The sequence below is a fragment of the Lontra canadensis genome, unplaced genomic scaffold, assembly GCF_010015895.1.
Source record: "Lontra canadensis isolate GAN:19392208 unplaced genomic scaffold, GSC_riverotter_1.0 scaffold171, whole genome shotgun sequence".
Lineage (NCBI taxonomy): Eukaryota > Metazoa > Chordata > Mammalia > Carnivora > Mustelidae > Lontra > Lontra canadensis.
The window spans coordinates 1,404,151-1,430,327 of NW_022631165.1; the positions used below are offsets into that span (position 1 = coordinate 1,404,151).

Here is a 26,177-nt window from a genome sequence, read left to right on the forward strand (position 1 = left end):
GGGCGCGCACAGTCCGCCAGCAGCATCCGGGATCGCCCGCGCGACTTCCCTGGTAACTGCACTAGAACACCGGAGACGCAAGCGAAGGCTCTGAAATTAATTTAAATTAAACCAAGACTGGATTTCCTGCACTCCCGGCAAGAAATTTATCTAAAACATCTGAATACCCAAATGTGCTTGAGGGGGGCGGTGGCCAGGGGCGCCCCAGGCCCCACAGCCTCCTCAGTCCCGGGGCACCTTGAAGTGGTCCTTCTCTTTGCGGATGGCTCTCATGGTGGTCACGGGCTCCGTCTCCCCGGCGTGCTGCTGCACCGTCTTCTCCCTGCAAAGGCCGAACACCAGGCTGCACGCCGCGCCCCCCCTGCCCCCCACGGCCCCCGCAGGGTGCCGGGGACCGGAGGAGCCTGCGCAAGTTGGGACATGCTTAAAAAACGCAATGCTACAGCAGCAGCCAGCTCGCGTGTTCCTAACCGTGGGGTCGTGCTATTCTCGCCGAGCCATCCCGCCGGCGACCCGGACAGCGGGGACACCGACCCCCAACTGGCGTCCGGCAGGCCTGGGTGGCAGCTCCCCGAGACCCCGCCCCCCGCCAGGGACTGTACCTCACCCGCCTATGGATCCAGACTCCAGGGTTAGAAAGGACCCCAAACGCTTGCCGGGGCCCAAGCACCCCCTTCTGAGAAGAGGGCCCGTGCCCAAGGCCACACTCTACTTGATGCAGGGTTCGGGGTGGCCTCTGGCACACAGGGCGGCTGGGCCGGGGCACGGGCATCCGCGGAGCCCCCTCACCTCACTCTCATGAACGGGTTGTAGGTGAACTCCTCGGCGATGGTGGACGGCACCGTGGGCTCACCGATGCTGTACTTCTCCTGCAGGGGACAGAGGCCGCTGTGACGCAGGGACTTGTGAAGGCACATCTCCGTACCTTCAGACGTCGTCCAGCTCCGAAGGCGAAGGGAAGGGAGGGGATCAGTGTGAGGACAGGCCCCGCCTGCTGTGGACAACCAAGCGTCCCGGCTGCCGCCACCAACCTGTCCCTCCTCCCCCTGCTGTCTTGGAGCCAAGTCTTGGAACTCTTCTCGTTAACACAAAGTCTGTTTTACGGGAGAAAAGTCCGCAGCAACACAGATGACACGGTGCCCCGGGTCCCCGCCCTGGAAGGTGGGGAGCTCCCCTCGCGGGGCGTTTGGCAGGGTGTCCCCTCCACGGGCCCCACAAAGACCCAGGAAGAGCCATTTGCCAGGCAGCTTGGCAAATGGAAAAACAAGGAAAATTAAAGCAAAAATTGTGCTTTGGAAAGATCAACGAAACTGACACGAACGGTGAAGGACAGGAGCACGGGTCACCGACGCCACGAGGAGGCAGTGCCGTGGTCGCGCCAGCGGTCGGGGCGGGGCCGACACGCTCTGAAAGCAAAGCCTGGATGATAAAACTTAAAGGAAACGAAGAGAAATTCTGACCTTGGGAGAGGAGGTATTTCTTAGAAGAGGTATGAACCATACAAAAATTTAACATGCTGGACTTTATCAGAATTAAAAATCCTTACTCTTCAAAATACATGGTTAAAAAAAAGCAAGCCACAGGGAAATACACATCAAAACCCCAGTGAGAGCCCACGGCACAGCAGTCAGAACGGCGACAATTAACCAGTCAGGGACCGACAGGATGCGGAGAAGGGGGAGCCTCCTGCACGGCCGGTGGGAGCACAAGCGGGTGCGGCCACTCTGGGAAACAGCATGGAGGCTCCTCAGAAAGTTGAAAACAGCTGCCCTACGACCCGGCAATCGCACTACTGGGTATTTACCTTAGAGATACCAACGTAGTGACCCGAACGTTTACAGCAGCAACGTCCTCAATAGCCAAACTATGGAGAGAACCTACGTGTCCACCCACAGACGAATGGATCAAGAAGATGTGGTGTATATACACAATGGAATCCTATGCAGCCATCAAAAGAAATGAAATCTTGCCATTTGCGACGCCGTGGATGGAACTAGAGGAACTATTATGCTAAGTGAAGTCAGTCAGTCAGAGAAAGACAATTCTCATATGAGCTCTCTGATATGAGGAAGTTGAGATCCAGGCAGTGGGGCCGTGGGGGGAAAGGACGGAAAATATGAAACAAGATGGGATCGGGAGGGAGACAAACCATGAGACTCTTAATCTCATAAAACAAACTGAGGGTTGCCGGGGGAGGAGGGGAGGGAGAGGGAGGTTGGGTGATGGACACTGGGGAGGGCACGTGCTACAGTGTCAACGTGATTCACAGACCTGTACCCCTGGGGCATGTAATCCATTATATGTTAATTTAGAAAACAAAGAGAGATAAAATGAAATTAAAATAAAAATAAAAAGCAAGCCATAGAGTGGGAGAAACTATCTGACAAACTTACCAAATAAGAGAGAGAGAAAATTCTCTTACCTAAATAAGATGATCCAATTTTTTAAATGGCCAAAAGACTTGAACAAACCCTTCACAAAATGGCCAATGGCACATAAAAAGACGTTCAACATTATTAGACACTAGGGAAATACAAATTAAAAGCACAATGCAGGGGCACCTGGGTGGCTCAGTGGGTTAAGCCTCTGTCTTCGGCTCAGGTCATGATCTCAGGGTCCTGGGATCGAGCCCCGCATCGGGCTCTCTGCTCAGTGGGGAGCCTGCTTCCCCTCTCTCTCTGCCTGCCTCTCTGCCTACTTGTGATCTGTCAGATAAATAAAGTCTTAAAAAGTAAGTAAATAAAATGACATCAACTACAGCGTACCTCCACTACATACATCAGAGTGACGAACACCAGGAAGAACGACGAGGCGCAGTACTTGGGGGGGACACAGGACAGCTCAGAGCCTCCACGTGGCCCGGAGGAGCGTACAACAAGCGCCGCTCCGGGGGACGACCGGGCCGTCTCTCCCCGAGTCAGACACGCGCCGGCGCCTGCGGCCGCTTCAGGCCCGGGTGTCTCCCCGAGAGCCGTGAAAGGGGCGCGGCCCAAGGACTGGTGCCCGGTGGCCTCTGAGCGAACAGGTGACGTGCGGCCCGAGCCCACAGCGGGCACCGCCGGGCAGCGAAAAGCAACGAGCCGCGGGCGGGCGCCCCAGCGCGAGTCCGTCCCCCCGACTCCGAGCGGGAGAAGATGCGCGGGGACGCGGCGGAGCCTCCCCTGGCTGCAGCCCCGCCGACGCCAGCTGAGGTCCAGGGCGCGCGACGCGGCAGGGGTCGTCGGAGCTGCCGCAGAGAACACGACGGGGGTGTCCTCTGTCTTAACTGCACCGGCAGTCGGTCCCCTGGTGCGTGTGTGTCTGTCCGAGTCACTCAGGCGTTCACTCGATGCGGCTCGTTACATCGTAAAAAGACCAGAATGAAAATCTGTCACTTAACCCGAAAGCCTTGACAAAATGGGCAAATTCCTTGAAAGACACAAGTTGCTAACAAAACTGACTCAAGAAGATGTAAAAACCCAACAGCCCTACATAAAGACATTAAGTCGCAACAACAACAAAGAGGGTTTTGCACAGAAAAGCGTGCTTTTCCAGGCGCTTCCCTGGCAAGTGCCAACACCCGGGGAGCAAACGGTGTCGCAGACAAACTTCTGTAAAACGGAGTAAACACTTTCCAGTCGTTTCCTGAGGCCAGCGTCACCCTGACACTAAGACCCAAGGCGTCCCAAGACGACAAAACGACAGACCAGCCCCTGGCAGGGACCCAGAAGAGGCTAGAGCAGCGCCGCAGAGCGCGGCTGAGGGCCGGGAAGCGCGGGGGACCCCCGCCCGCCCCCAGCGGCTGCAGAACACGGGGGACAGTCACGTAACATGAAAACAGCAATCAGTTCACAAAATTCCACACCCACTCGTGGTAAAAATTCTCAGAAGACCAGGAATACACGTGAGTTCGTATCAACCTAAGAAGATTTACAAAAACCCACAGCTACCATCACACCGAACAGGTAAAGACTAAACGCTTTCCCTGGAGCCTGGGGACGAGGCAGGGATGTCCGCAGTCGCCGCTTCTCTAACACTGTCCGGGGGACGCTGGCCAGGGCGGCGGCCCAGACAAGTCAATAAAAGGCGCACCGATGGCAAAGGAAGGGGTAAAACGGTCTCTACGTGTTGGGGACGTGACTGTGCGCTCAGGAGTCTACGGAAAAGACCCCGGAGGAAGGGAGCTGAGCGAGGTCCCGCGGATACAAGATCGCGATGCAAAAGTCACCTGTATCTGTCAAGCCTTCAGCAAATACTCGCTTCCAATAAAACCCAAAAACATGAATTTCTTAAGGATACATTTAACGATATGTACAATTTCCATAACAATGAAAATGACAAAATATTGCTGAGAAAAACTACTGAGCTCGATAAATGGAAAGCAATAGCACAGTCACGGAAAGTCTCAGTATGGTTCCGACCTCAATTCCCTCCAAATCCTTTGTTACAACACAGTCCCAATCCAAAGCCGACTTTTTTGGTTAAAATTAACAAAACAATCCTGAAGTTTATATGGTATATGGAAATGCAAAGCACTTAGAAGACCCGCCTGGGCGGGTCAGTCCATTAAGCGTCTGCCTTCAGCTCAGGTCAGGATCCTGGAGTCCCTGGATGGAGTCTCACATCAGCCTCCCTGCTCAGCGGGGAGTCTGCTGCTCTCTCTCTGACCCTCCCCCTTCTCATGCTTGCTCCCTCTCTCAAATAAGTAACTAAAATTAAAAAAAAAAAAAAAAGAGCCAAAACCAATTTTAGGAAAGTCTACAGTTAGGGGACGTACACAGCCCGACCCTAGACTTGCCGCAGGCTTCGGAAGTCAGGCCCGTCCGCTACCAGCGGAGAAGTGCCACAGGCCAGGGCACAGGCAGGAGCGCGCAGAAGTGACTCGTGCCCACACTGTCCGTTTCACCCGGCAAAGGTGCCACGGCAGTCCCACGAGGAACAGACTGTTTCCAACAAACGGTACTGAGCGGCTGAATGTGAATTAGGGGAAAAAAAAGGCCCTTCTACCCTTACCTCAGACCGAACACCATCTGAGGGTCCACGGACCGACACAGAAATCCGGATAAACATAAAAGCTAAGGGGGCGCCTGGGCGGCTCAGTCGTTGAGCGTCTGCCTTCAAGTCAGGTCGTGATCCTGGCGTCCTGGGATCGAGCCCCGCATCGCATCGGGCTCCCTGCTCAGCGGGGAGCCTGCTTCTCCCTCTCCCACTGTGTCTGTCATAAACAAATAAAATCTTTATAAAAACAAAAGCTAAGACCATTAAACTTTCAGGAGGAAACGCAGCGGAGTCTGACAGGGGGCATGCATAGATTTCTTAGGACACGAGAACTGTAAAAGAAAATACTAATAAGCATCTTCACCAAAAGTATGTATAAATTTGTGTTCTCAAAAAGACACTGTTAAGGAAAAAGGGAAAAAAAGCCAGACAAACGGCAAGGAAGTATTTGAGAGAGATTCCTGACAAAGACCCGTTTCCAGAACACACAAGGCCTCCCTGCAACCAGAAAGACAGCCGGGACGGAAGATTCGAACACGCACCGCGGAAGACGAGCTGGGAGGGGCCCGCGAGCCGTGAGAAGGGAGCCCATCACCGTCGGAGAAATGAACATTTTAGGAAACACGAGGAGACACCAGCGCGCACCGCCCCCAAGGGCTCCCCGTCAGTCGTCCACCGGCGCGTGGCGCGGCCCCAGCGAGGACGCCAACGGGGCCACCAACTGGAAGCATCCTGGGACCTTCCTCAGGGCGAACCCCGCATCGACCGTGTCCCCCCCCGCGGCGGCCGCGCACCGTCAGCCGGAGCGCCCCGCCCGGGCCCAGCGGACCCCGCGGCACCGTCACAGCAGCCGCGGCCCGAAGAGCCCCGTGACCCGCGTTCTAGGGCTGTGTGTGCGGGAGACTCCGCGACGGGGCTCTGCAGCGGGGGACGCGGGGGCGCCCCAGGCCGCGGCGTCAGGAGTCACGCAGCTGTCCCGCTCGCCCGGTCGGGTGTGTCCCACTGAGCGAGAACGATCCTTCGCAAACGAGCTTCCTCCACGCCGGCGGCTCGGCGCGGGCGGACGGACAGGGCCGGGGGCGCCAGGCCCGCCGCAGCCGCGAAGCCACAGGGCGCCGCGCGGCACCCGGGTCTCCGGCGTCTGGGGAAGCCTCCCCCGCGCCAGCAGCTGACGCCGGCCGCGTCCCAGTCCTCCCAGGGGCGTTTCCCACACGCAGGCCCCAAACTGGGGAAGATGCTCGATAAATACAGGCGATTTATTCAACGCCGGAGCTCCGAGACAGCCGTGGTCCCGGGACGGAGCAGGAGGCCCTGCCGCGAGGCCCCCTGACGCCCCTCCGGGTGGGACAGCCCGGCCACCCGCCGAGGGCAAGAAGCCAGCCCCGGCCACGCAGAAAGAAAGGCCTCTCAGACCGGCAGCCCCAGGCGGGTCCCGCCACGGCCCGCAGGGCACCGGGAGGCTGCGGGGCTCACTCACTGTCCTCCCAGCCGCGGAGCACAGGTCGGGGCCCCGCAGCGCCCGCCTCCCCGACGCACCGGCGAGAAGTGCGGGATCCCGGGCCCAGCCCCGGGCCCCTGGGTCAGCGAGGATCCCAACGACACGGCGGGGGCTTCCTCGCTGGCTCGAGCCGGGCCGGGAGGAGCCCCTCGTGCCCACATGGGAGACGGAGCCCCAAGTGCGGCGGTGCAGATGCCCCGAGCTCCCGGGAGCCCCGTCCTGGTCCCCGCCCGGCACACGCAGCCCTGCGGCGCGCCCTGCTCACCTTGGCCCAGGCCAGCTTCTCCTGAACGGCGGGGTTGTCGGGCTCCACGTGGCGCGCGAACTTGAGGTTGTTGATGGTGTACTCGTGGCCACAGTACACTCTCTGAGGAGGACACCGGCCTGTGAGCTCCGAGTCCCCAGGACGTGCCCTCAGGCCCCTCGGAGATGGGCTCGCGGGGCTCCGGGCTGGGACCCGTTAGCGACTCGCACACACACTGCCTGCGTGCGTGTCCACGACAATAAAAACACGTTACCAGGAAAGCCTCACTTCCAGGGGAAGCGGCCCGCCCGCCCGCTCTCGCCGGCCCCACGCGTGGGGCGCCGCCTACCGTGTCGGGAGGGAGCCGGCCCAGGACCTCGAGCAGGGCTCTGTACATCTCATCTGCTGTCCCCTCGTAGAACTTCCCACAGCCGGCCACAAACAAGGTGTCACCTGAGAAACAGCACAGCCAGGGACCAGTGGGGGGCCGCCAACAGGACAGCAACAAACCAAGAAACCCTGACCCCAGCCTTCAGCTCCCAGCCCCCAAGTCTCACTAACTGGTTCCACCAGCGCCCCCCAAGGAGTGCTGAACCCCACTCCTTCCTTCACTGCCCCCTGTCAGTCCTAGCACTGAGACCCCCCAAACCAGCCCTTGTTCCCACTGGCCCAGCAGCCGTCCCAGGCCCACCTCCTGTTTCCTCCTGCCCTTGGCGGCCAGCACCAGCCTGGACAAGCCCCTGAGCTCACCAGCCACCACCTTGGTCCTCACCACACAGGCCCCCTTCCTGCCTCCGCCCTTTGGAGGGCCGTCCCGTCCCCGACACCCACCCAGCCTCCGCTGCTTCCTTGAGGGGGGCTCCACGCTCAGCAAGTGCCCGGACCGCTGTTCTCCAGGCCCCAGGCGCAGGGAGTCCCTCCACCATCTCTGGCCAGATCTCTGCCCAGGGAGCCTGAGCCACAACCCAGGACCACAGGGTTGTCATGGGGCCCCCCCGGCGAGGGTGGTACTGCACTGCTCCCAGGGGACAACAGGACAGCCTAGTGGGGGTGGGACTGGGACTGTGGCCCTGAACAAGCCCTACACGTAGGGGGAGCCTGGGAACCAGTGAGAAGTCCACGAGACCCCGGGGGAGGCTGGGACGCACACAGGCGCAGGGGATTCTGAGGTCGGGCCCTCCCTCCAGCGGAGCACCCCTTATTCCCACACCTGCCTCCAGGGCCTCGCTGGACATCCTGGTTCCCACACTTCAGTCCTTGCCTCAGGGCGGCAGAGGCCAGAGCCTCCGCACCGAGGATGCTCCTGACCTGTCCATACCCTGCGCCCCGCCAGCCGCTGTCCACGGAGGAGGGGCGCCGGGCGCAGGGCCTGGGCTCAGCACGCAGCCCCACCTTCCAGAGCAGGCACATGGCTTCTGTGTCCGCAGTCCCCAGGGACCCGCCTCACTCCCAGGTCCTGACGCCCCCCCCCACCCTGCAGCGGTAACGGGTACGGGTGCAACACCGGCTGCTCATGGCCACTCGGGGGCCCTTCGCAGGCGGCGCTGGGGGCCGGTTCCACGGCCACACACACCAGCAGATGAGGCCGAGCGAGCCCGGGGTCCCCGGGGTCCCACGGCGCGAACTCGGAGTCGGCTCAGGGCGTGCACCTGCTGCTACCGCACTGGGGACACTGAAAACGACCGGTCTTTAAGATGAGCTTTGCTGTGGGGTGCCGTCGGAGTCACGAGGCAGCAGAGGCACCCCCTGCCGGACCAGTGGCTGGTCACCGAGCCCCACGTGTGCCCGTCCCACTGCGGAGCCACTCCAGGAGCCCCGGGGCACTTCCCAGCGGGCTCCCGCTGCAGTGACTTCACGACAGAAACGTAAGCTCCTGCAAGACTCAGAGCTTAGCCCTTGGCGCTGGCTGAGAACCGTCAGGAGGCAGAGGGGCTTCCGGGCCTGGGCAGACCGAGCTCCGGTCAGCGGGAGGCTTCCCGGCTCTATCTAAGGGCCGTGGGCACCCCCCACCTCAGCCCCAGGCCCCGCAGGAGCCTGGCTGCGGACTCTGACCCTGACCTGGCGGAGCACCGAGGGTCTCCGGAGACCTCCCTGGCCCGGCGCGAGCCCACACACTCACCTGTGAACACCGCAGGCGGCTCGGAGCTGCTGGGCTTGTTCACGAAGTAGCAGATGTGTCCAGACGTGTGGCACGGCGTGGACAGGCACTTGACGTGGAGAGACCCCACCTGCAGCAGAGCGGGCGCTGGCACTCGCTCCCTGCACGCGGCGGGCTGCCCAGGGCTCGCAGCCGGTGGACCCCCGCCCCAGCGGCCGACAGGGGCCCACGGACCTCCGGCCCCCGTGCCGCGGAGCAGCGGCACATCCTGCTGGGGACCCCGGGGCGGGGCGCCGTGTTTTACTCCCTCCTCAAAGCCAAGCCAAGTCCGAGCCAGCCGTCCTCCTTCTTAAAGACGGTTTCTCTCGGTTCCCCTTCCGGACTCCCACTGCCCCCCAACCCTTCTAAAACGTTCAGGCCCACAAAGACCGAATTCAAGACCAACATCGGCGCGACCTTCCCACGGGTCAGCGGACGAGGACGGCCCCCCAGGCTGCGAGAGCGCTCTGCACATGCGCACCAGGAGCTGTGCGCCTGCGCCCCGCCCCGCCCGCCGAGCTCCTGGGGACATCCTCCCGCTGGACCTCACATCAACGCGTCCAGTTGCCCCAACCGTCTCGAGACCCGGCCTGGCGAGGGCACCGTCAGGCCGTCCTGCACCCGCCGGGTCCCCGAATGCGGGCAGGGGGTGTCCGTGTCCGCACTGCACCGTGCCCTCCGTCGGTGCACTGCTCACCTGCAGTGTGGACAGGTGCGTGACCTTCTGAGTCAGGGCCCCGATCCGGTCGTCACCCCCGCACACCTTCAACCCAGGCGCCAGCTTGACCAGCTTCTCGTTCCCACCGGCGTGATCCCTGGAAGCGGGAAAGGAGACCTGGGCTCCTGCCGATGGGACCGGACCTGCTTGCTCTTAAACCCCGAGCACAAGGCTCCTTTCTGGTTACGTCTCAGCAGAAACGCATCTCCCAACACAGGAAACTGGCTTGTCATTTGGCCGCGCTGACGAGAACATTCTCAGACGTGCCATTCCCGAGTGAGGCATTTCTACGCCCTTCCCCGTAGCTGTGGAAACTTCTGAAGCAAACACACCGAAGCCCAAACTCCTAGATGATCCCTGTGGCCAGCTCCCAGGCTCTGCGCACACAAGGTCACCTGAGGGTCTGTAAGAAGCACCACAGCCTGACTCGCTGTCCCACGTGGGGACGCAGCTGGCCCCCGGTGGCCTGCAGAGCAGCAGTTCTAACATGAGGCTCCCAGGTGGCCCAGTTTGAGACCCACTACCCTGAGCAGGTGGAAGCTGTCCTCTAAAATGGCAATGCCGGGACACCTGGGCGGTTCCACTGGTTAAGCACCCAAATCTTCGTTTCAGCTCAGGTCACAACCTCACGGTGGTGAGATTGTGGAACCTGCTTAAGATTGTCTCTCTCCCTCTCCCTCCGTCCTCCCCCATCTCTCCTTCCCTAAAAATAAATAAATCAGTAATAATAAAATAAAATGGGGGCGCCTGGGTGGCTCAGTCGTTGGGTGTCTGCCTTCGGCTCAGGTCATGATCTCAGGGTCCCGGAGTCGAGCCCCACATAGGGCTGTCTGCTCAGCAGGGAGCCTGCTTCCCCCTCTCCTGCTCCCCCAGCTGCGTTCCCTCTCTCACATTCTCTCTGCCAAATAAATAAAATCTTTAAAAAAACTTTTTTAAAAATGGCAATGCCCCACCCAAAAGACCACCAAAAAACTGCTAGAACTGATACACAAATTCAGTAAGGTTGCAGGATAAAAACCAACGTGTAGATGGGGCGCCGGTGGCTCAGTGGGTTAAAGCCTCTGCCTTCGGCTCGGGTCATGGTCCCAGGGTCCTAATATCGAGCCCCGATTCAGGCTCTCTGCTCAGCAGGGGGCCTGCTTCCCCCTCTCTCTCTCTGCCTGCCTCTCTGCCTGCTTGTGATCTCTGTCCGTCAAGTAAATAAATAAATAAAATCGTTAAAAAAAGGCGTAGAAATCTGTTGCACTTCTATGTGCTAATGAAGCAGCATTTAGAGAAATTAGGAAAATGATCCCGTTTACAATTGCACCAAAAATATACAACACTCAGAACTAAACCTAACCAAAGAGGTGAGAGAACTAGTCTGGAAACTGGAACACTGTGAAAGAAGCTGAAGACAGAAAGAAAAAGACATTCCACTGCGTGCTCGTGGACTGGAGGAACAAACACTGCTAAAATGTCTACTTTCCAAAGCCATCTACCGTTCGACGCAACAGCCGCCAGTACTACCCCCATTTTTCACAGAGCTACAACAAAGAACCCTAACATTTCTAGGGAACCACAAAGGCCCCAAACAGCCACAGGGATCCTGAAAACCAGATGCAGAGCGGGCGGCACCGTGATTCCGGACTTGAAGCTCTATCACAAGCTGTGATCATCAAGACAGTGCGGCAGCGGCACAAAAACAGACACACAGATCCATGGAACAGAAGAGAGAGCCCGGAAATGACCCATCCAACAATACGCAATGGGAAAAGGACGGTCTCTTCGACAACCGATGTTGGGAAAACAGGACAGTCCGATGCAGAAGAATGAAACCGGACCACTTTCTTACGCCACACATGAAGACAAGTCCAGAATGATGAAAGAGCCGGATGTGAGACTTGAAACCCTCACAGTCCTAGAGGAGAACACAGGCAGTGACGACTCTAACATTAGCCACAGCACCTTCCTGCTACACACATCTCCAGACGAAGGGGACAAAAAGCAAAAACAAACTCCCAGGATGTCATCAAAATAAAAAATGTCTGCACAGGGTGCCTGGGTGGCTCAGTGGGTTAAAGCCTCTGCCTTCAGCTCAGGTCATGGTCCCGGGGTCCTGGGATCCAGCCCTGCATCGGGCTCTCTGCTCGGCAGGGAGCCTGCTTCCCCCTCTCTCTCTGCCTGCCTCTCTGCCTACTTGTGATCTCTGTCTGTCAAATAAATAAAATCTTTAAAAAAAAAAAAAGTCTGCACAGCCAGAGAAACAATCCACAAAACCAAAAGGCAGCCTACAGAATGGGAGAAGATATTTGCCAATGATAAAGTGTTAGTATCCAAAATTTATAAAAAGCTTATGTAACTCAACACGCCCAAACACACATAATCCAAATAAAAAAATGGCCAGAAGACATGAAGAGACAGTTCTCCAACGAAGACACCCAGATGGCCGGCGGTCACGTGAAAACACGCTCCGCACCAAGCCTTGTTGGGGAAGCGCAAACCCCGACTACAAGGACGCGTCCCCCCTCACAGCGCCGCACGGCTACAACCCACGTGAGAAACAAGGGCTGACGAGGACGGGAGAAAGCGGAGCCCTCGTGCCCCGCGGCCGGGAGCGCAAGCTGGCGCAGCCCCCGTGCAAGACAGTGTGGAGGCTCCTCGAAAAGCTAAAACCCGAACCATCCCCCGATTCAGTCATTGAAGCTCTGGGTCTCTACCCGAAGAACACAAGGACGCGCCCAGGGGGTGCGTGCGGCCGGCGACAGCCCCATTACCTCCAGCAGCCAAATGACGGAAGCAGCCCAGTGCCCATCCCCCGATGAACGCACAAAGACGTGTGAGATCTACACGTGTACACACAGACACACACACACAGACACACTGTAAGAATGAGCTCCTGCCATTTGCAGTAACACGGACAGAACCACAGAGTCAAGTGCTCCGTGAAACGTCAGAGAAAGGCAAATGCCGCGTGATTTCACTGGTACGTGGAATTGAATAAACAAAGGAACCAAGGAAAAGGAAGGGAGACAAACCAAGGAGCAGACTCTTGAGGAGGAACAGATGGTTCCCAGCGGGGAGGCGGGTGGGGGAAGGTGACGCGGGTGACAGGGCTCCAGGAGCGCGCGTGTGAGGGGCACGGAGCACACACAGCCGCTGGGTCACTGTGTCGCACACCCGCAGCCAATGTAACACCAGATAGTAACTGGAATTAAAATAGCATAAAAATAAAAACACTTATAACTTTAAACAAGTAAACACACGCACACAGGCCCAGCTCGGCAGTGCCCGAAGGGGACTGGGGACCAGGCCAGCCTGTATCACAGCTTGTGGGGCCGGACCTGCACCGCCGAAGCCCAGCCAGGGCCCTGCCGCAGACCAGCCTTCCCGGGTCAAGGCGAAGGCGCCGGTTCCTCACCGCAGCCTCGTCCACGCAGCCCTTCGAGAGGAGCCCAGATCTGGGGCCCACAGATAAGAGGGGCGGGCTCTGCCAAGCAACACCGCAGCCCCACCCTCCGGGAGCGCAGGGAGGGAGGGAGGCTCGGTCTGGGGCGGAATTTGGGGTTTTGTATTCTAACATAAACAGAGGGAAAACCCCAGGGCGTCACAACTTTAGAAAAGTGACCTGGCGGTTGGTTGGCAGACCTGGCTTCTTACCGGAAAGCAAGCCCAGCAGCACAGCAGCACGGCCAAGGGCAAGGCCGCGGCCCCGCCCCTCCGCATTCAGGAGTTAACAGCTGATGGCCTGGGAGGAACACCCCAAAGACTCTGGTGCCTGCTGGGCCACCACAGAACAAACCCACCGGCCCAGGCCCTTGCAGGCTGAAGCCGTGGGAACCGGGGCTGCCCTCGGGCACTCCCATGCAAAAGACAATTTAGAGCCAAATCAATATTTTTTTCTACTGTAAAGAGCTCTGAGTTTCAGCTCTGATCCTAAAATGCAAACACAGGTGCTTCCTCACCCCCCTACCTTCAATTTCAAAACCACAACCTCTCCAAATAGAGCGGCTTGAGTTTTAAAAACACCAACATCTAGAATAGTTTCTTCCCTGACATCAAAGCCTGTCTCCCATCACACGAGCCCGGAGCCTTCACATATGCTGCTGGGGGTCCATCCCATGCAGCCCCGAGTTAGCAGTGCCCAGGGCCAAGGCCACGGGACAGCGGCACAGGGGCCACCGCCGGCCGGTCTTCTCAGAACCCCGCTGGGGCCGACCCTCAGTGGCACAGAGAACGCAGCTGGGCAGGGACGACGGCTTCCAGCACCCCAGTCCCGCAGGTCTCCACCCGTAGGAGGGCCCAGAGAGCCCAAGTGCCTGACCCCCACAGACGCCCGCCCGGAGCGCGCACAGCCCGGAGCAGACAGGCCCGCGCCGGCCGGGGAGGACTTACCAGTGGTGGTGCGTGGTGAGCACCGTGGTCAGCTTCACTCCGTGCTTCTTCACCGTCTCTACAACCTGCAACCAAACACAAGGCACGACGGGGACCACGGTCACACTCCCCGCACTGGGTGGCCGAGCTGTAGGGGGCCCAGCAGGACCCAGGCCTGCCTGGGAGGGGCCACGCCCTGCCCTGACCCTGCTGACTTGCCCCCCATCCCGGTCCCGGTCCCTCCTGACCCAGCTGGCAGCTCAGGGCCAACCATGACCTCTCCAAGTCCCTCTGCCCGAGGTAATCGCCCCTGGGGCTTCCTGGCACCCAGGGACCTTCCAGACAGAAGCCCATTGCTCTCCTCGCTCAAGCTGCTGGCGGCCTCCAGCCCTCGCAGAGTGGCTGGACACTGGTTGTTTTTCAAAAACCAAACGGGTGAACTTCTGTTTAGCTTCGACCAAACTACAAGGACACTACAGCTACCAGCCCTGGCAGGGGGTGGGGTGGTGCTGGGGCCCTGCCTCCCACCTTCTGGGGCTGCACCGGGTCCACAACGGCGGCCTCCTTGGTCTCGTCATCGATGATCAGGTACATGTAGTTGTCGGTCAGCGCGGGCAGTAACTCAACCTTCATGGTGCCCTGTTCCACCGTCAAGCTCTTCCTTAAGTCCGTGTGATGGAGAAGGGCTCCCAGCAGGGCTGGGCCTGAAGACAAAGCTTTGGTCAGTGTCCATGGGAGGCCGCCCCAGGCTGAGGCTCAAAGACAAGCCCTTGGCCGGGAGGCCCAGGAGACCCCACGTGCTGGGGACCCAACATCCCGGGGAAGGGACTCGTCAGCGGCAAAGTGTGAGGCTGGCCACAACGGGTTTTCTGAGTTCCTTCGGGAAAGAAGAAAATATCCTAATTTACCACATCCATAAGAAAAACACAGAAAATTCTTCACATGCATATTCACGGAAATCCCTTCTCTCACACTATGATCCTGATTTTCTTTTTCGCAAGCTCTCAGGGGACGGGGTGCCAGTTTGTGCCTGTGATTCAAACCACAGTCAAAAGTGACCAGTGCCAGTCCTGGGGTGTTCACACCCGACTCAGAAAGACCACGAAGAGAGGAACCCGGAGGGCGAGCGCCTCTGAGCCTTCCTAAGTCTCCAGCCAGAGAAGAAAACAATATTCTCTTTCATAGGCAGGAACTCGAAATTTGGACCACGCACTAAACGACCAGGGCCTGACACATGGGAGAGGTGGCCCCCTGCTCCAGATCCAAGTGCACAGGACACAGAATCGCCATACAGTTGAGCCAAAGGACCCGGCAGGGTGTGTCAAGAGTGAGCAAGGGCCGAAGGCATCCCCGACTGAGAAGTCAGGGGCCAAGCCACTTCCAACAACGAAACTCCTCTTCGATCTAAAAATTCACAGAGGCCCAACAATATTTGTCGTGATGTGAAAGAGATGAACACCACGAAAGGTGACAGAAGACAGCCATGAAATTCTGGGGGAGGTGCCAGAATGAAGCCCTCTTCCAAAAGGCATCCAGAAAGCAGGCAGGACCCACTGACTGACAGACCACATCTCCAGGGGCCACGGAGGGCTGAATTCGACCTTATCTTGCCACGGCCAGGGAAACTGTCAAGAATACACCAAGATATCCAACTCCCCTTTCCCTGGACAACCAGTTGGGCATTTTCCAGGCCCTTCTCCTCCCTCATACACGGCAAAACAAACATTTCTGTATGGCCAGGTTTCCGTGACTACCCACCCTCCCTAGGCCCCAGCACTACCCCAGCCCAGGAAGCACTACAGAGCGGAGCGCACCTACTGGGGTTGGGGGAGGGAGGAAAGCGAGACGGAAACAGGACTCTCCTTGGAGTCTGGGAGAGGAACACCGCCCAGGTGAGGGGCTGTAACCGCAGCGTGTGCTCGGGCTCCTCCAGGTGCTCCGAAGCTTCTCCCAGAGAACCCGGGGAATCAGAGACTTCTGCAGGCACCCCCGAAAGCCGGCTTCCTTTTCCAAACATTACATGCCTGAGAAATGCTTCCAACGCACTGCTTTGCTCTGTGATCTTTCGTAGGCGCAAAGGGCACGGAACAGCAGCCTATGGTCCCAGCCGAGACCTCAGACCCGTTTTGCTTGGTTTCTCTTGAACCGGGCCCGTCCTTCTATACGGTATCCCGAGGCTGGGACCGGGCTCCCATCTGAACCAGGTGGCCACAACCTTGCCAATTCCCTATAGTCCTACTCATGATCTCTGCCTGACTCTGGAAGCAAAAAGGCTTAGCCCCGACACTCTGAGGAGTGTCCCCAAATGGAAAAAACGACAGGCTCTTTCCTTAGTGACGGCAACACCTACCCACTCCAGAACACCGAGCGCTCTCGGTGAGATCTAAAACGGCCAAGGACAGCTTTGCCTCCCTCGCGACTGCTACGTGGTCATGTCTCCAACTGCTAACCATCTCCCAAAGACTCGGGTCACCCTACTGCCCCTATTGCCACATTAGCCAGATAAGATATCAGGAAATAAAGAAAAAGAGATTTCAAAATCAAGGTCAAAATATTCCGACAAAGCAGGAGGTAACCCGCAGTGGGACAGGTATCTGGCAGCTGCAAGCACAGGCCCTGGAAGCCCGCCAGCCCAACGCCTCTCCTTCTAGAGGGAGGGCCAGGGCCCCACAGTCCCCAGGACCCCGTCCTGCTGCAACCCCGGTACTGCCCGGGCCTCCTGCCCTTTGCACTTGTCAGCCGGAGCTCGCAGGAAGAGATGGGCAGGTAGGCCCCGAGGCGCACACACGCGGGGTCCGCCCGGCCGGGGAAGGGCGCCCGGGGAGGGCCGCGGGCGGACGAGGGCGCGGGGCTGCTGCGGCGCGCGTCTCCTTACCGGGCACAAATCCGCCAGCAACCCCCAGCCGACCAGTGACCCCACTGTCTTCAGCCCCGCCAAGTCTGACTCAAGTGCCGCGGGGCCTTTCCTCGACCCCAACCCGCGCGCCCGGACGCCGGCGAGGGTTACAAGCCTGTGTCGACAGAAAACAGCATCAGCCCGCGGCGGCCCGGCGACTCCCGACCGCCCCCAGCACCGCCAGACCCTTCGCGGGGGCGCGGTCCAACCGCCGCCACCGGGTCACGACGCGGGCGGGCCCCCCCAGCAGGCCGGGGCCCGCGCCCCCGGCGCCTGTCAGGCGCGCCCCTGCGCGCCGCGGCCGGCGCCGGCCCACCTACCCAGGCCGCGGCGGGCGCAGGCGGCTCCCAGCGCGGCGAGGCTCCGGCGGCCGAGCAGCCCGCGGCCCAGCACCATGACCCGGGACGGCGGGGCGGCGGCGGCGGCGGCGGCGCGAGGGGCGGGCCGGCCGCACACGCCGGCGGCGCGCCGCGGCCAATCGGCACCCGCCGCCCCGCCCTCCAGCCAACCAGCGCACGCCTAGCGCCCCCGCCCCAGACCTCGGCCAATCAGCGCCCGCGTCCAAACCCGTGCCGGCTGCCAGCCGGGCCTCCGCGGACCCGAGTGCTGCCGGGGAGCCGGGAGATACCTGCGGCGGCCGCGGCCGGAGGGCAGCGTCAGTGCTTCCGCCGCTCTCCAGGCACCAGGCCCGTGCCCCGAGGCAGCTGCTGGACAGCGGCTCCCAGGAGTTGAGGCGCCGCGACTGCCGAGCACCCGGTAGAGCTCAGAGCGGCACGGGCCGTCGCGGACGGGACAGCGCTGCGAGGTAGTTCGTGCTCTCCGGGGCGCCGTCGGCGTCAGGTGACCGGGCCGGGCGGGTCACGTGACTTCCAGGGGCGCCCGGCCGAGCCATGGCGGCGCCCAGGCCGCTGTCCCGCTTCTGGGAGTGGGGTAAGAACATCGTGTGCGTGGGCAGGAACTACGCGGACCACGCCAAGGAGATGCAGAGCGCCGTGCCGAGCGAGCCGCTGCTCTTCCTCAAGCCGTCCACCGCCTACGTGCCCGACGGCTCCGCCATCCTCATGCCGCCCTACAGCCGCAACCTGCACCATGAGCTCGAGCTGGGCGTCGTGATGGGCAGGCGCAGCCGCGCCGTCCCCGAGGCCGCGGCCATGGACTACGTGGCCGGCTATGCCCTGTGTCTGGACATGACCGCCAGAGACGTGCAGGACGAGTGCAAGAAGAAGGGCTTGCCCTGGACGCTGGCCAAGAGCTTCACGGCCTCCTGCCCGGTCAGCGCGTTCGTGCCCAAGGAGAGGATCCCGGACCCTCACAACCTGAAGCTCTGGCTCAGGGTCAACGGCGAACTCAGGCAGGAGGGTGAGACAGCCTCCATGATCTTTTCCATCCCCTACATCATCAGCTACGTTTCTAAGATAATGACCTTGGAAGAAGGAGATATTATCTTGACCGGGACGCCGAAGGGAGTCGGACCCGTGAAGGAAAACGATGAGATCCAGGCTGGCATACACGGGGTGGTTAGTATGAGATTTAAGGTGGAAAAGCCAGAGTACTGAGTCTGTGCAAAGCGCCCTGACTTACTAAGTTTCAGGAGAGAAGAGAGCTGGACAGAAGCAAGCAAAGGTTATTAAATGGGACAATCCTTTAAGAAGAAACTAATTCTTAAATATGATTTAATTGGATTGTTATGACTTAAGGAAAATGGACCCTTAAAGGAAAATGTGATCTAGAAAAGCTGGGCCAGAAATGGAAAGAAGATTGAGTGTATTTTAAGAAACGACCAAATTAAGTTTTTGTAATGCTTCCAAAGCAGAGAATTTATCAAACCTAATGTTAAGAAGACTTTCCTTTCCTAAAACTGGAGTGGATAAGACTTTTCATTGGGGGGGTGCCTGGGTGGCTCAGTCTGTTAAGCATCTGTCTTCCTCTCAGGTCATGATCCCTGGGTCCTGGGATTGAGCCCCCAAGTCAAGCTCCCTGCTCAGCGGGAACTCTACTTTTCCCCTCTGCCCCTCCTCCTGGCTCATCCCTTATCTCTCAAATAAATACAAATCTTTTTTTTTTTTTAAGTTTTTTAAGAAAAGACTTTTCATTGAGACATTCTGAGATCAGTAATTCAAAACTTAAAATATGCAAAAGAGGGGCACCTTGGTGACTCAGAGGGTTAAGCCTCTGCCTTTGGCTCAGGTCCTCAGGGTCCTGGGGTCAAGCCCTGAATCAGGTTCTCCCCTCAGCGGAGAGCCTGCTTCACCCTCTCTCTGCCTGCCTCTCTGCCTACATGTGATCTCTCTCTGTGAAATAAATAAAATCTTTTAAAAAAATACGCAAAATATTTTGAAAATCACGTATCCTAAATTGATCATGATAATCATCGAGAGGTATTTGTAAAAATAAATATTTCCACATCACTTGCCCATACCAAGCCCACTGTATTAATTAGCAGAATTAATCTCCAGCACTCCTCAGTGCTTCTTTTGGAAATGTGGATAAACGCTACTCCACACAATTTAAAATTGTATTTAATAAATGAACGATTAATGGCAACCTCACTCATTTGTACCATGGCCTGTAATATTATGAGTTTGGGAGATAATTTTGAAATGATTGTTTTCCAAATAAAAATGCTTTCTTTTATTTGGCCTGAAAGTTTACTTTTATCGCTTCATTAATGGCTAAGAGGCACACTTCCTCACCAAGGGGTTCAGACCTTGGTCATTGACCTTTGGCCTCTAGAGAACCGTGCGCTATTAACAGAGTTAATCAGCACCTCTACCTCCAACCAGAGATGAGGAAGCTGAATGCCCCCGGAGAGCTACTTTTGTTCCTACCTGCTCTCCGTGGACAAAAAGTTTTGGCAGGATGCATAGTGCCCGTGGTACGGTGGTATCCTTCAGGCAGGGGCTCCTGCTGGAGATGTAAACGGAAGACATCTGCAGTCCCCTCGCAGAAAGCTGAGGACATCTAATTTAATAACTGGCCACATTTACTGAGCCCTTCGTACTGCTAGGCACTGGGTCAAGAGCTTTCCGTGTGTTACTTAACCTTACCAAAGCTGGGAGTTTGGTATTACTACCATCCCTGTTAAACATGAACATGTAGATTTAGAGGCTAGCTAGCCTGGCTTTCTGGTCACTCAGCTGAGGGAAAGAACCAAGTTACAACCTAGCTTTCTTAAGAGCAGAACATGAAGTCCTGATGACAATGCAGGCTGTATCCTGCAGGGAAATACATAAGATTCAAACATGTAAGTATTAGGCAACCCCCACATCTAATTTATAATTTATTGTGAAGAAGTGCCAGGACTGGACCTTTTTATTAGATGTCATACTACCTTAACTTGTTTTATCTTCTAATCAAGATTCTTATTTTAATTGCCTAAGCACTATGTTTATTACAGAGGAGTTCAAGAGTACGAATAAGCAAAAACACCCAAAATTCCATTCACCCAGACACAGCCAAAGTGAAGCATTTAATGTGCCTTCTTCCAAATCTGTGGTTGTAATTGCAGTTCTTAGGAGATCTGCACAGAACTCAATTTCCTAACCTTTCCTCAGTGTGTTGTGACTCTGTGGCGGTCGGCACATTGCTGCTGCGCTATTTTCAGTGACTGCAAGATTCTGAAATGACTCCATCGTTGGCAAATGAAATGGTTTCTGGCCATTTGCTAGTAGAATCCGCGTATCTGTAATTCCTGCACTGGGCTACGTTCCCCGCGGCGGAAGAGCCAGCTGAAGGGTGCCCATAACTGAGCGTGTATTCGTCTAACCAGCAGACACGAGGTCCAGCTGAGACGAGTCCACCAAGCTGACGGACTTCTGAGTGGGCCAAAACGTGTGAGGCAGGAGCAGGTTCACAGCAGGCCCCTTGAGCAGCACAAACCAGCTCCCATGTAGCTCAGCGTTCTCTACGGTGGTGGCACGAGCTTTGGCACAAACAGGTGACAACAGCATTGCAGGTGTAGCACACAAAGTCCTTGGCCTCAAGAACAAAAATCAGAAACACCAATTCCCACAATTCCTGATCTTGCTAAAAATCACAGTAATCCTAGTGCCCAGGAGCCACATTTTCCCCCAACTTTTTATTCTGAATAAATTTAAACCTGCTAAGAAGTCGAAAGACTAATACAGTGAACTCCACGCACCCTTCAGTAATTGTTAACATTGGTTATGTTTCTTCCCTCTCACTTCACACTCGGTCTCTCTCCACATACAGATACGCCTGAACACACTTGGGCCGGAAAACTGGACATGAGTTGCAGAAACACTCAACCCTTCCAGTATGCATCTCCTAAGGATAAGAACCTTCTCCTATATAGATACAATACCATTACCACACTTAAGAAAAAAATTCCATAATATATTAGTTCATGTAGACTGTATGGCTTCATGTGTTCTTCTGCACTTTTTTTTTAAGATTTTATTTATTTATTTATTTATTTGGAAGACAGAGATCACAAGTAGGCGGAGAGGCAGGCAGAGAGAGAGAGGGAGAAGGAGGAGGAAGCAGGCTCCCCACTGAGCAGAGAGCCCGATGTGGGGCTCGATCCCAGGACCCTGGAATCATGACCTGAGCCGAAGGCAGAGGATTTAACGCACTGAGCCACCCAGGCGCCCCTTCTGCACTTTTCTTTAATGTTCACTGGGCTTTTACAAAAAGTGAGTATACTACATCCAATTAATATACTGTGAGCATCTTTCCAGGCCAGTAAATAAAGGTTTTCATAATCCTTTTTAATGCTGTGTCCTAGACTGAGTACCCCAGAGGCCAAGCCAAGGTGGGGTTCTTGTCCAGATGGGTTACTGAGGGAGCACTCTCAGGAGAAAAGTGCAGAGGAAGCAGAAAGGGCAGAGAGCCGACGGAGAAAGAGCGTGGTGGCCTCAGAGCTAGATATGAGCTTTAGTCCACTGACCATCCCAAGGGGAAGTCACTGTCGACATCTGCTCCCCACACCTCCCATAACTTCCCCCAGGTTAACTATCCCCCTTAGAGAAGCTGAGGGATAGTTGTGTGCCTGCAGGGTCAGGGGACCTGGGTGGGGCCCAACATTCCCCTATAGGCCGCACAGCTTTCAAACATTGTCCTGTCAGAAACAGTGACATAAGGGACTTCCTCCACTTACATCATGTGACGTTTGTTTACTTCCCTAGGGAAAGGCATAGGCGTGAAATCAGTTAAATGGTCTGCACTTTAAATTACGTATTTGCGGGGCACCTGGGTGGCTCAGTGGGTTAAGCCTCTGCCTTTGGTTCAGGTCATGATCCCGGGGTCCTGGGATCGAACCCCGTAGTGGGCTTTCTGCTTTGTGGGGAGCCTGCTTCCCCACCCACCTCTGCCTGCCTCTCTGCCTACTTGTGATGTCTGTCAAATAAATAAATAAAATCTTAAATAAATAAATAAATAATTTGCCAATTTGCCATGGGAAAGTGACACACAAATTTGTACTTGACATGAGTGTGTAAAAATACCTTTTTATGCACACCGTACCCAATGCTGGTATTATGGCTATAATCACTTTTTTAAAAGATTTATTTATTTTTAGAGAGAAAGAGAGCATGGGGGTGGGAAGGGGTGGAAGGAGAGGGAGAGACTCTCAAGCAGGCTCCCCGCTGAGCCTGGAGCCAGACAGGGCTCCGTCTCACAACCCTGAGATCAGGACCTGAGCCGAAACCAAGAATCAGACGCTTAAACAACCTGAGCCACCCGGGCTTCCCTATGGCTGTGGTCATTTTAATTTGCATTTCTTTCATTAATAGTGAGGCTAACATCTTTCAATATTTTTGTACTTAGTTATTGTTTTGATGAGACTATTGGGCACATCTGTGGTATTAATGTTGGTATAGTACCCTTGATTTCAGGTAAGTTTTATATTTCTTTTCAATATGATAAATTCAAATATGCTAAACGCTTTCATATATTTTAAAGGGAAAGAGTAATTGTAACTATAACTCAACTATATGGGTGCCTGGCTGGCCCAGTTGGTAGAGCACAGAACACTTTTTTTTTTTTACCCCAAGACTTATTTATTTATTTGAGAGCGAGAGAGAGAGACCATATGGGAGAGCATGGGGGAGAGGGGCGGGGGAAGAGGGAGAGAGAATCTCAAGCAGACCCTGTGCTGAGCGCTGAGCCCAACGCAGGCCTTGATCTCAAGATCCTAAGATCATGACCTGAGCCAAAACCAGGAGTCGGACGCTCAACTGACTGAGCCTCTGAGGGGCCCCGAGCACACAACTCTTAATCTTGGGGTCATGAGTTCAAGCCACACCTTGGGCGTGGAGTCTACTTAAAAAAAAAAAAAATCAACTATAGAAAAAACAAATCAGACTACAAAACCGGAATGGGATTCACACAACAAAAATATTGCCAGATATGAGTGGCAGTGAAACTGCTCTCCTTCAACATTTACAATAACATACTCCCTGATCATGTCCTGGCATCTGAGTCTAAGCCCTTGACATACATGCATGTGCTCAGTCCTGACAGTCACCAAGAGAAGTTGGTATTGTTATCCCTGTTTACAAAAGGAAACCCAGATGGAGAAGCTCAGAGCCAAAGACCATCCCGGAAGCAGCACATGGAGTGTGAGCCTCCAGTAATACCTGCCCACACGACCACCTCTATTTCAACTCCTGCAGCTGGGCCTTCAGGTCCCATCTGCAAAATGGGCAAACTAACAGTCCTTGTATGAACTGAGTATGAGGGGCCCCTGGGTGGCTCAGTCAGTTAAGCATCTGCCTTTGGCTCAGGTCATGATCCCAGTCCTGAGATCGAGCCCCATGTGGGGTGCCCTGCTCAGTGGGGAGTCTGTTTCTCCCTCTGCTCCTCCCCCTGCTTGTGCTCTCTCTGTCAAATAAATAAAATCTTCCAAAAAATAATAAAATCATAAATTGGGTACTGTAAGTGTCTATTACAGTGTCTGTCCCACGGAAAGCACTCAATTATGTTAGCTATTCATGTTATTATCGCAACTTAATGTCCAGAACTTATCCCAAGGAAATGACTTTTGGGACTTCATCAAGATCAAAAACTTCTGCACAGTAAAGGAAATAGTCAACAAAACGAAGAGGCAACCCACGGAATGGGAGAAGATATTCACAAACGACACTACAGACAAAGGGCTGATATCCAGGATCTATAAAGAACTCCTCAAACTCAACACACACAACACAGATAATCATGTCAAAAAATTGGCAGAAGACATGAACAGACAATTCTCCAACGAAGACATACCAATGGCTAACAGACACATGAAAAATGTTCATCATCACTAGCCATCAGGGAAATTCAAATAAAAACCACAGTGAGATACCACCTTACACCAGTCAGAATGGCCACAATTAACAAGACTGTAAACAATATGTGTTGGAGTGGATGTGGAGAAAGGGGAACCCTCTTACACTGTTGGTGGGAATGCAAGTTGGTGCAGCCACTTTGGAAAAGAGTGTGCAGATTCCTTAAGAAATTAAAAATAGAGCTTCCCTATGACCCTGCAATTGCACTACTGGGTATTTACCCCAAAGATACAGATGTAGTGAAAAGAAAGGCCACCGGTACCCCAATGTTCATAGCAGCAATGGCCATAGTTGCCAAACTGTGGAAAGAGCCAAGTTGCCCTTCAACAGGCGAATGGATAAGGAAGATGTGGTCCACATATGCTATGGAGTATGATGCCTCCATCAGAAAGGATGAACACCCAACTTTTGTATCAATGTGGATGGGACTGGAGGAGATTATGCTGAATGAGAGAAGTCAAGCAGGGGAAGTCAATTATCATATGGCTTCACTTACTTGTGGAGCATAAGGAATAACACGGAGGACATGGGGAGATGGAGAGAAGGGAGTTGGGGGAAATCGCAGGGAGGGAGCAACCATGAGAGACTGGGGACTCTGAGGAACTGAGGGTTTTGGAGGGGAGCAGGGTGGGAGGTTGGGTGAGCCTGGTGGTGGGTATTATGGAGGGCACGGGTTGCATGGAGCACTGGGTATGCTGTATAAACAATGAATTCTGAAACACTGAAAAGAAATTTTAAAAAATGAATAAAAATTTAAAAAAAGAATGTGGACAAAAATTCAGCTACAGCTGTCATTTCCAATAGTAACAAATGGGGAACATCTTAAATGTCTAACAGCATTGGATTCATTACATTTATATAATGAATGAAATGATATATAGCCATTAAAGTTAGCTCGAATACTGAATCATGTAAAAAGGTTTATAACAAAGTATTAAGCGTAAACAGATATAGAGTGTCCTGTACTTGCAAACTGTACATTTTAACAAAGAAAGATGAATACATCTGACAGGAAAGACACACAAAATTGAGGGCGCTTATAAGCACATGCTCACAGTAGCTGTAACTGGCCAATCACAAGAGCCAAAAGGTGAAGACAGCCCAGATGTCCACAGACAGAAGAGTGGGGGAACAAAGTGTTTGTCCATACGGCGGGAAAGTCCTCAGCCACAAGGATGCACTGACAGCTGCTGTGACATGGGTGGACCTCAGACACGTCATGCCAGAGAAAGAAGCCACCACAGAAGGTCATGTCTCACATGAAGTACCCAGAGTCGTCAAGCTCATGGACATGAAGCAGCTCAGAGGTTAGCAGGGGCTGGAGAAGTGGAAATAGAGAGCGATTGTCTAACGGGGACAGAGTGTCAGTTTGGGAAGATGAAAAAGTTCTGGAGATGGATGTGGTGATGGTCGCACAACACTGTGAATGTATTTAAGGCCATTCAATTGTACACCTAAAAATGGTAAAATGATCAATTTTACGTGAAGCGTATCACATATTCTGCCACGTGCACAGCAAAATTAGGAAAGGAGAACCTTACCGAAAGCGACCACGAGTAGATCAGGAAGAATCATGCAGTCAGCACACTATTTACATAAAGCAAAGCAAACCTGCAGATGGGAAGATGCCAGAACAGGAAAAGCAGCTCCTGGAGGGCAGCGGCAAGCGGAGCTGCTGGACAGGAACTCGCGCAGTTTGTAGTGACGGAGTGGGATGCTTCTTTCTTTATGCCTCTGAGTGCGTGAATTCTGGCTAATCTACAGTCAGATTTTAGAAATCAACCAATTTGTCATCTTCATTTCATAAATGTGTGAGTTAATCTTGGGAAGCCCCTTTGATTCAGTGTGGCCAGACACCTAGCCCCGTAGATTCCTATGGTATCAGATGAAATCAGCAATCGGCGGGGGGGGGGGGCCCTCCACGTACACGCACGGGGTTTCCTTGGTTAAATGCTGGTGGACTGAGAGGTCACCAAGGTAGCAGTGAAGAGACTGTTCAGAGCCCTCCACGGCACAGCTAGGGCCCATAGCTGTGGCTGGGGAACACTGGGTATGACATAAA

At 55.3% G+C, this 26,177-nt stretch overlaps 2 protein-coding genes across 7 annotated transcripts; one reads left to right on the forward strand and one right to left on the reverse strand.

Annotated features, from left to right (window-relative positions):
* Positions 1 to 86: 86 nt before the first annotated feature.
* HAGH (hydroxyacylglutathione hydrolase) lies at positions 87 to 17,571 on the reverse strand. Of its 6 annotated transcripts, none has more exons than XM_032845995.1 (10): positions 17,144 to 17,250; positions 16,803 to 16,938; positions 14,456 to 14,631; positions 13,949 to 14,013; positions 9,554 to 9,671; positions 8,839 to 8,947; positions 7,069 to 7,172; positions 6,741 to 6,842; positions 790 to 869; positions 87 to 322 (listed from the first exon to the last, which is right to left on the reverse strand). In XM_032845995.1, the coding sequence occupies exons 3-10, from the start codon at positions 14,558 to 14,560 to the stop codon at positions 223 to 225; spliced, it is 783 nt and encodes a 260-aa protein (XP_032701886.1). In that variant the 5' UTR covers positions 14,561 to 14,631; positions 16,803 to 16,938; positions 17,144 to 17,250; the 3' UTR covers positions 87 to 222. The 6 variants fall into 6 exon arrangements, with proteins under 6 accessions (XP_032701886.1, XP_032701885.1, XP_032701887.1 ...); XM_032845997.1 differs by lacking the exon at positions 17,144 to 17,250 and adding an exon at positions 17,452 to 17,571 and having other exon boundaries at positions 119 to 322; XM_032845994.1 differs by lacking the exon at positions 16,803 to 16,938 and having other exon boundaries at positions 17,144 to 17,256.
* Positions 17,572 to 17,596: 25 nt separating this feature from the next.
* FAHD1 (fumarylacetoacetate hydrolase domain containing 1) lies at positions 17,597 to 18,676 on the forward strand. The gene has a single exon (XM_032846000.1). The coding sequence runs from the start codon at positions 17,714 to 17,716 to the stop codon at positions 18,377 to 18,379; it is 666 nt and encodes a 221-aa protein (XP_032701891.1). The 5' UTR covers positions 17,597 to 17,713; the 3' UTR covers positions 18,380 to 18,676.
* The last annotated feature ends 7,501 nt before the right edge of the window (positions 18,677 to 26,177 follow it).